At 48.7% G+C, this 10,153-nt stretch overlaps 1 protein-coding gene across 1 annotated transcript; it reads left to right on the forward strand.

The window, feature by feature from the left end:
- Nucleotides 1-577: 577 nt before the first annotated feature.
- Nucleotides 578-2,139, forward strand: LOC106997723 (uncharacterized). The gene is made up of 3 exons (XM_077998197.1): nt 578-594; nt 769-850; nt 906-2,139. The coding sequence occupies exons 1-3, from the start codon at nt 578-580 to the stop codon at nt 1,803-1,805; spliced, it is 999 nt and encodes a 332-aa protein (XP_077854323.1). The 3' UTR covers nt 1,806-2,139.
- Nucleotides 2,140-10,153: the final 8,014 nt, after the last annotated feature.

Raw genomic sequence — 10,153 nt, forward strand, 5'->3', positions numbered from 1 at the left:
CAATAAAAATGTTGATATTGACATTTATCATTTTTATCCTCGCCCTCTGCCTTGTTTTGCTGGGAGATCTGTTCCACTTGGCTGAGTTTAGAGAGGGCGGGGAAGCGGGGGAGAAACCGAGGCGCAGGGTGGAGAAAGGGAGAAAAGCCTTGCAGACTGAACACACGAGAAAACCTGGAGAAGGGATTCGCTGTGCTTATTTCAGGGAAGAAAACCGAGAAGTGAAGCACAGAGGGGTCAGGTTCCGGGAGCAGCGGGAAGGTTGCAGGGGGCCCCAGGGCAGGTCGTGGAACTCAGGCAGCGGCACCGGGGGCCCAGTTCAGGCCGCAGGGTGCAGCCGGGCAAGACCGCTCGGGCTGCCGAAACGGGAGGAGATCAGAAAAAGGAGACATGGAGAAAAGGAAAGGAACAGGAGCAACACTCGGGAGGGAAGGAAAGAGACCGAGACAGAGGAACACCCGCAGCCGAGCAGCCAGCCGGGCTGGGCGGGGAGAGGGGGCTGCGGAGGAGGCGGGGCGCCAGGCGGCGCGAGGCCAATGAGAGGGCGGGCCGGGGCGAGGGCGGGGCGCTAGGCGACATGAGGCCAATGGGAGGGTGGGCCGGGGCGAGGGCGGGGCATTAGGCGGCGCGAGGCCAATGGGAGGTCGGGCTGGGTCCTCTGGGCTGAGGCTGGGTGCCAGGCGGCGTGAAGCCAGTGGGAGGGCATGTTGGGGCAGGGGCGGGGCCCCAAGCCAATGGAAGGGTGATACCGAGGGGGCGGGGCGCCAGGCGGCGAGAGAGCCAATGGGAGGCAGAGTCGGGGACCGCGGGCCGTGGGCCGCCCCGCGAGGGGAGGGAGACCCGGAAGGCGGTGGGGGCGGGGAGTGGAGCTGACAACCTGTCAAATCCACTTTGGGACGAACTAGGTCACGCGCTTCCCGGGCCGGGCACCCCCGCCCGCGAGGCCTGGCCGCGGTTCCTTCCTCTTCCTGCCCGCGGCGGTGGGGGTGGGGCGGGCCTCGGGACACCTGCCTCCGCCGCCGGCCGCCGGCCTCGTGCGGCTTCCCGGGCGGCTCCGCCTCGGCCGTACACCCCCGGCCCGCTCGCGGCGGGTGGAGCCGTGGTCCCGCGGGCTCAGCCGCGCTGTCTCCCTGGACACTGGGAGCCCCGCGCGGCCTCGCGGGCAAAACCTCTGGACTCCCCGCACCCCCGACAGTCTCCGCGCCGCTCCTTCTCGCGCGCGACCGTGGACTCGTCCCCGCGGGCCCGGGTTGGCAGAAGCTGCGGGGGCCGGGGGCGCACTACTTGGCGCGGAAGGGCCAGCGGTGGGCGGAGGGATCCCCGGCCGCGGGGTGAGCCGCAGGGAGGGGTCGGGAGGAGCCGCAGGGGAGAGTCGGGAGGAGTCGCAGGGGGGAGTCGGGAGGAACCTGGCGCCCGCACCCACGCGCGCCGTGGTCACCTGTTCCCCGCGGGAGCCCGGCCGCGCTCGGGGGGAGGCACGCTCGCAGCTGGGGCTGCCGCTTTGTGCCCGTGGAACCGCGGGGAAGGCGCAGCGCTCTCGGGTCTTCCTGGCGGGTGGTCCTGCACTTTCCCACTCTCTGGTACGGACCGCCGCGATCTGTTTCCAGGCAGAGGAGAAGACGTCAAAGACTCAGACAGAAGGCAGCGTGAATCCAGGGCCCGGGATGCAGGGTTTGCTGGAACGCCAGCCGGTGCGATCGCGCCCCTGGGATTCCGCTTGGCCCGCGCGTCCATTTCCCTGCACGGTGGACTCAGTAAAGCCGGATCTGTCCAGCGCTTACAGCGTGGAGGTGGAGGCGGACTAATCAAGCAATGCTCTGTTATTATTTCTACCCATCCCCTTTTCTCCATGCTAATTTGCTTAGAACTTTAACATCGAATGGACAGCAAATGTCATGTTGTTTAATTTTCACTCCTTGACCGTTATGTTAATTTCTCTCCCGAACAAGGTGACGCATTGTTTTAAGTAACAGTGATCAACTCATGTACTCTTTTTGCAAATTGTATGAATTGAAGGGTAAAATGTGGGAAAACGCTAAATTTGAATGCTAAATTTGAACATTTGACACAATATTTTGAAATGCTTCTTTGCAATATTATGGCATTTCGGAACAGATTAAAATATTTCATTTTCAGACATTTCTTTGGTCAACAAATACTTCTTGAACGTTTATATGCAAAGCAATGCATATAACATTTTCATTGCTTTACAAGTGTATTTATCAGTAAAAGAATTTTCTTTTAAATTCTAGCCTTCATTTAAATGTATTTTAGTTATCACATTGGGAAGAAAATAAAATATTACTGTGTACGGAATGTACAGACATGTTTTTATATTTACAAAAAATAGTCATTAAGAAAGAAAATATGGCCGGGTGCTGTGGGTCACGTCTGTAATTCCAGCATTTTGGCATGACGAGGCAGGCGGATCACCTGAGGTCAGGAGTTGGAGACTAGCCTGACCAAAAAGGTGAAACCCCGTCTCTACTAAAAATACAAAAATGAGCCGGGGCGTGGTGGCGGGCGCCTGTAGTCCCGGCTACTTGGGAGGCTGAGACGGGAGAATTGCTTGAACCCGGGAGACGGAGGTTGCAGTGAGCCAAGAGTGTGCCACTGCACTCCAGTCTGGGCAACAGAGCGAGACTCCGTCTCAAAAATACATATATACAGGTATCTATATATAGAGATATCTATATAGATATATAGGTATATACAGATTATAGTATATATAGGTGTCTATATATAGATGTATATTCCTTACATTCAACATAAGAATGAGCTTATTCATAATTATCTGTAGTATTATTGCACTTGAAGAACTACCATATTGATTACATTTATAAATACTATTTATAAGTATTGAAATAGAAGTATTTTAAGTAGAAATTAAATGCAAACAAAGCAACAAAAAGAGGCCTTTCATACATGGTTATTGGCTTTTCATTGTAGCCAGTTCTTACTGCCAGCTAATTTTCCAAAGGGAATCGTTGCTTTCTGTTTTGACCAATTGGCAACCTATACAGTGCTAGAAACTCTTAGCCCTCATTGGGTGTATAAATATATATCTTATTTCAAATGTTTTGTTATCTATTCCTACTGGAGGTTGTTTTCTTCTCTCTTTTTTTTTTTTTTTTTTTTTTTTTTTTTTTTTTTGAGACGGAGTCTCACTCTGTCACCAGGGCTGGAGTGCAGTGGCAGCATGTCAGCTCACTGCAACCTCCGCCACCCGGGTTCGAGCGATTTTCCTGCCTCAGCCTCCTGAGTAGCTGGGATTACAGGCGCCTGTCACCACGACCAGCTAGTTTTTTGTGTTTTTAGTAGAGATGGGGTTTCACCATGTTGGCCAGGCTGTACTCAAACTACTGACCTCGTTATTCAGCCGGCGCTGCCTCCCAAAGTGCTGGGATTACAGTCATGAGCCATCGCGCCTGCCCTCTTTTTTCTTTTTCTTTTTCTTTTCCTTTTCTTTTCTTTTCTTTTTTTTTTTTTTTTTTTTTTTTTTTTTTTTTTTTTTTGAGACGGAGTCTCGCTTTGTCGCCCAGGCTGGAGTGCAGTGGCCGGATCTCAGCTCACTGCAAGCTCCGCCTCCCGGGTTTACGCCATTCTCCTGCCTCAGCCTCCCGAGTAGCTGGGACTACAGGCGCCCGCCACCTCGCCCGGCTAGTTTTTTGTATTTTTTAGTAGAGACAGGGTTTCACCAGGTTAGCCAGGATGGTCTCGATCTCCTGACCTCGTGATCCGCCCGTCTCGGCCTCCCAAAGTGCTGGGATTACAGGCTTGAGCCACCGCGCCCGGCCTCTTTTCCTTTTCTTTTCTTTTCTTTCTTTCTTTCTCTCATTTTGATCTTAATACCCACTAAAAAGATAAAACTACGAGTGTTTTTCTTCAGATCACGAGATTGTCAATAATGGAAAGTCAACACTGCCAAATCATGAGAATGAATTGCATATCATTGTACAAAAAATGAATACTGGAAATTAGCTCCTCGATCTATTATATTACCATAATAAGAAAAACTAAAGAATTAAAAAATTAAATAAAATGCAATCCTAAATTATGCTGCAGCCAGGCAAGGTGATTCACACCTGTAATTCAGCATTTTGGGAGGCCAGAGCCGATGGTGTCTTGAGCCCAGGAATTGGAGACTAGCCTGGGGAACATGCCAAAACCTCATCTCTACAAAAAGGAAAAAAGTACAAAAAATTAGCTGGGCGTGGTGGCACATAGCTGTAGACCTAGCTACTCAGGAGGCAGAGGCAGGAAGATTGCGTGAGACGGGGATGTCGAGGCTGCAGTGAGCCATAATGGTGCCACTGCACCCCAGCCTGGGCAACAGCCACACCCTGTCTCGAAACAATAACAACAAATTCATCTTGCTGCATTTCAGTATTTTTAACTCGTTTAACATAGTGTAGACAGTTTTGATGTGATGTGTCACATCTTTTTTTAACATCTAATTTCTTTTTTTTTTTTTGAAATGGTGTTTCGCTCTTGTTGCCCAGGCTGGAGTGCAGTGGCACAATCTCTGCTCACTGCAACCTCTGCCTGCCGGGTTCAAGCAGTTCTCCTGTTTCAGCCTCCCAAGTAGCTGGGGCTACAGGCGGCTGCCAGCACGCCCGGCTAATTTTTGTATTTTTAGTAGAGACAGGGTTTCATCTTGTTGGTCAGGCTGATCTCGAACTCCTGACCTCAGGTGATCCACCCACCTCGGCCTCCCAAAGTGCTGGGATTTTAGGCGTGAGGAGCCCAACCTTAACATCTAATTTCAGAAGAAAGCTAACTCTTTCCGTTCTTCTTAAAGATGAAAATTAGAAATATTCTGCCTTAATTATTTCTTTTTTCTTTCTTTCTTCCTTTTTTTTTTTAGAGACAGAATCTTGCTCTGTTGCCAGGCTGGAGTGCAGTGGCATGCTCTCAGCTCACTGCAACCTCCGCCTCCTGGGTTCAAGCAATTCTCCTGCCTCAGCCTCCCAAGAAGCTGGGACTACAGGCTCGCGCCACCAGGCCCATCTAATTTTGTTTTTTTTTTTTTAGTAGAGACAGGGTTTCACCATGTTGGCCAAGATGGTCTCGATCTCTTGACCTCGTGATCCACCTGCCTCGGCCGCCCTAAGTGCTGGGATTACAGGCATGAGCCACCATGCCTGGCCTTTGCTTTAATTATTTCTTCTGTTGTATTCCCTGCTAGCAAACTTTTGGAATAGATTTGGGAAATTAATTACCTTTATAAATGGAGTTACTATTTTGTCCAAACGTTTCATGTATAACTCTGTAAGGAGGATTTTTATAATTCCCTACCCAAATGTCTTGGCACAGTTTTATTTCTTAGTTGGTAGTGAATTTCCTAGACTAGGATGAAAAAGCAGGAAGTTTTCTTACTGCTTTTGGGGAGGAGGGTGGGTGGCTTTACCTTGGCAAGGACATTCTCATGGCAGCTCAGCCTGGACTCTGTGGTTGAAAATTCAGCTCGAACCCAAAGGGGTAGAATATTTTGTGAATGGGAAACAAATATACCTTGAGTTAGAGGTCACAAATCAGTGGTCACAGATATGTATTGTTTGTCTCTACAATGTCTAGACATTTTTAAATTAGTTTCCAAGATTTAAAAAATAAGAGATTTCAGGGTTGGCCATGGTGGCTCACACCTGTAATCCCAGCACTTTGGGAGGCCAAGGCGGGTGGATCACTTCAGGTCAGGAGTTTGAGACCAGCCTGGCCAACATGGTAAACCCCATCTCTACTAAAAATACAAAAAATTAGCTGGGTATGGTGGCGCGTGCCTGTAGTCCCAGCTACTCGAGAGGCTAAGGCAGGAGAATCACTTGAACCCAGGTGGTGGAGGTTGCAGGGAACTGAGATCTTACCACTGCACTCCAGCCTGGGCGACAGAGCAAGACTCCACCTAAAAATACCAAAATTAGCTGAGTGTCGTGGTGGGCACCTGTAATCCCAGCTACTCAGGAGGCTGAGGCAGGAGAATCGCTTGAACCCAGGAGGCAGAGGTTGCAGTGAGCCGAGATCGCGCCACTGCACTCTAGACTGCCACAGAGTGAGACTCTGTCTCTAAAACAAACAAACGAACAAAAAAACCAAAGAAAAAAACAAAACCAACAAAGCCCAATGAGAACAGCAGCATGTTGGAAAAGATTCCGGGTTTGCGGGAGGCGGAGTTTGCAGTGAGCTGAGATCCGGCCACTGCACTCCAGCCTGGGCGACAGAGCGAGACTCCGTCTCAAAAAAAAAAAAAAAAGATTCCGGGTTTGTTCAGATGGGCTGTGTGTTACGATGATTGTGAGTAGTGTGAAGAAATAGAACAATTCTGTGAAATTGCGTTTAGTTCGGATCTACATGCATTGATAGAGAAATGTTTAAATAAAATGTATATCTTTGGTTGGGCACAATGGCTCACGCCTGTAATCCCAGCACTTTGGGAAGCCAAGGAGGGTGGATCACGAGGTCAGAAGTTTAAGACCAGCCTGGCCAACATGGTGAAACCCTGTCTCCACTAAAAATACAAAAAATTAGCCAGGCGTGTTGGCAGGCGCATGTAATCCCAGCTACTCAGGAGGTTGAGGCAGGAGAATCGCTTGAACCTGGGAGGCGAAGGCTGCAGTGAGCTGAGACCGCACACTACAATCCAGCCTGGGCAACAGAGTGGGCCTCTGTCTTAAAAACAAAAACAAAAAAAAAGTGTATCTTCATATAAAGAAATGCTTATGAGAAGGTTTTAATAAAATGGCCTAATACCATATGTTAGATGAACAAAGAACCATGAAATAAAACTATGTATAAAAACACATTTAGGAGTTAAAAGATGGTGTCAGTTCTTTGTTTTTTGTTTTTTTTTTCTGAGACAGAGTTTCACTCTTGTTGCCCAGGCTGGAGTGCAATGGCGTGATCTTGAGTCATTGCAACCCCCGCCGTCCGGGTTCTAGTGAGTCTCCTATCTCAGCCTCCTGAGCAGCTGGGATTACAGGCGTGTGCCACTACGCCCAGCTAATTTTCGTATTTTTAGTGGAGACAGGGTTTTCCCATGTTGGCCAGGCTGGTCCCAAACTCCTGACCTCAGGTGATCTGCCTGCCTCAGCCTCCCAAAGTGCTGGGATTACAGGCGTGAGCCACCGTGCCCAGCTGGTGTTAGTTTTTTAATTAATTAAAATACATTTAAAAGGATAGAATAAAAGGGCAGAAAATATGGCAAAATCAAAGCGGTTATGGATTTCCAAAAATTTTTCTAGTGACATGTTGTACGTACACAATCAGGGAAGAAACTAAAAATCAAACTGAGCATGTGCTTATTGAGTTTTTTTTTGTTTTTTGTTTTTTTTTTTTTGAGACGGAGTCTCGCTGTGTCTCCCAGGCTGGAGTGCAGTGGCGTGATCTCGGCTCACTGCAAGCTCCGCCTCCCGGGTTCACGCCATTCTCCCACCTCAGCCTCCCAAGTAGCTGAGACTACAGGCGCCCGCCACCACGCCCGGCTAGTTTTTTGTATTTTTAGTAGAGACGGGGTTTCACCATGTTAGCCAGGATAGTCTCGATCTCCTGACCTCGTGATCCACCCGCCTCGGCCTCCCAAAGTGCTGGGATTACAGGCTTGAGCCACCGCGGCCGGCCACTTATTGAGTTTTAATTCCATAAAAGAAACAAAAAAATTATACTGTAGCTACAGATGTTACTGTCTCCAGATTTCAAAAATGTTTTCCAACTATCTCAAGGGGACTGGGCAAGAGAGAACAGATGGCTGAGCATAACCTACTCCCAATGCTAGAGAAGTAAATCAAAGTGCATTTCATACTGATGCTACCTCAGTAATACCGGCTTTGAGCAGAGAAGGATGGTGTAAATCGCTTTCCCCCACTGTAACCCTTAAAGCCCGCTCGTCCCCCAGCTTTGTTTGAGGAAGGATAGTTTGTGATCGATCGACAGCATCTAGGAAGGGATGTTAGTTTGCTAGGGCTGAGGTAACAAAGTGGCACAGACTGCATGGTAGCAGAAATGTACTTTCTCTTGGCTCTAGAGGCCTAAAGTCCAATATCAAGGCATTAGCAGGGTTGGCCTCTCCTGGGGGCGTCTCAGCTTGTAGATGGTGTCTTTGCTTGTGTCTTCACATGGTTTTCCTTATGTGTGTGTCTGTGTCCTGATCTCCTCTTGTTATGAAGACACCAGTCATATTGAATCAGGGCCCACACTGAGAACTTTTTTTTTCTTTTTTTTTCAGACAGGGTCTGATTCTGTCGCCCAGGCTGGAGTACTGTGGCTCCATCATGGCTCACTGTGGCCTCAACCTCTTGGGCTCAAGCGATCCTCTTGCTTCAGCCTCTCAAATAGCTGGGACTACAGAAGTGTGCCACAATCCCTGGCTAATTAAAAAAAATTTTTTTGACTGGGACGGTGGCTCACGCCTGTAATCCCAGCACTTTGGGAGACCGAGGTGGGCAGATTACCTGAGGTCGGGAGTTCTAGACCAGCCTGATCAACACGGAGAAACCACGTCTCCAAAAAAAAAAAAATTAGCCAGGTGTGGTGACACATGCCTGTAATCCCAGCTACTCGGGAGGGTGAGGCAGGAGAATTGCTTGAACCTGGGAGGTGGAGGTTGCAGTGAGCCAACATTGCACCATTGCACTCCAGCCTGGACAACAAGAGTGAAACTCCATCTCAAAAAAAAAAAAAATTTTTTTTTTTTTGGCCAGGCATGGTGACTCACACCTATAATCCCAGCACTTTGGGAGTCCGAGGCAGGTGGATCACCTGAGATAACAAGTTCGAGACCAGCTTGACCAACATGGCAAAACGCCTTCTCTACTAAAAATACAAAAATTAGCCAGGCGTGATGGTGGGCGCCTGTCAACCCAGCTACTCGGGAGGACCCCTTGACCCTGGAAGGTGGAGCTGAGATGATGCTACTGCACTGCAGCCTGGCTGACACAGCAAGACTCCGTCTCAAAAAAACCAAAAAAACGTATAACAACAAAACAAATTCCAAACTGCATTGACTTTTTCTACAGCAAGGAAATTTTGATGTGAACCAAAGAATTCTTCTTTTCATTTTGTAGCAGGCTCCAGTCCCTTTTGGAAAAGGTGAGGGTATATATAATGAATAAATAAATAATATCACTGTATTTTGCATTGGCAGAAAAAAATCTGCATGTGCAAGCAACAATCTTTTCCTTGTTTCAATATTAAATTGCTTACTTGGACTAAAGTAAACCTTTAAAAGTATAAAACTGCTTGGCATTCGTATCAGTTAGCGTAAATTCAAAGGAAATCAATCAGCATAACCAAGTGACATTGAGTCAATGTTGATTTTTCTCTTCTACTGGACTTATTTATTTATTTATTTATCTTTGAGACAGGGTCTTGCTCTGTCACCCAGGCTAGAGTGCAGTGGAGCGATCCTCACTTACTGCAACCTTCACCCTCAGCTCAAGTGATCTCCCACCTCAACCTCCTAAGTAGCTGGGACCGCACCGCCACCATGCCCAGCTAATTTTTTTTTTTTTTTTTTTTTTTGAGATAGAGTCTCACTTTGTCCCCCAGACTGGAGTGCAGTGGCGCAATCTTGGATCACTGCAACTTCTTCCTCCCGGGTTCAAGCCATTCTCCTGTCTCAGCCTCCTGAGTAGCTGGGATTACAGGCACAGGCTGCGATGCCCGGCTAATTTTTCTTTTTATTTTTTGGCAGTCAGGGGACAGAGTTTCACTCTTGTTGCCCAGGCGGCAATGCAATGGCGTAATCTCGGCTCACCAAAACCTCCGCCTCCCGGGTTCAAGCCTCCCAAGTAGCATGGATTACAGGCATGTGCCACCACACCCAGCTAATTTTGTATTTTTAGTAGAGACGGGGGTTTCTCCATGTTGGTCGGGCTGGTCTTGAACTCCCAACCTCAGGTGATCTGCCCGCCTTGGCTTCCCAAAGTGCTGGGATTACAGGCGTGAGCCACCGCACCCAGCCACCGGGCTAATTTTTTGTATTTTAGTAGAGATGGGGTTTCATCGTGTTCCCAGGCTGGTCTTGAACTCCTGAGCTCAGGCAATCTACCCACCTTGGCCTCCCAAAGTGCTAGGATTACAGGGGTAAGCCACCACGCCGGGCCAATTCTTTGTATTTTTAGTAGAGATGTAGTCTCACCATGTTGCCCAGGCTGGTTTG

This window comes from Macaca mulatta, chromosome 3, assembly GCF_049350105.2.
Source record: "Macaca mulatta isolate MMU2019108-1 chromosome 3, T2T-MMU8v2.0, whole genome shotgun sequence".
In the NCBI taxonomy this organism is placed as follows: domain Eukaryota; kingdom Metazoa; phylum Chordata; class Mammalia; order Primates; family Cercopithecidae; genus Macaca; species Macaca mulatta.

What these genes read in the sequence shown, in the direction of transcription:
- LOC106997723 (XM_077998197.1), top strand. An exon ending in GGAGGGAGACCCGGAAGGCG is followed by an intron (nt 851 to 905) that starts GTGGGGGCGGGG and finishes GGGACGAACTAG; the next exon opens with GTCACGCGCTTCCCGGGCCG.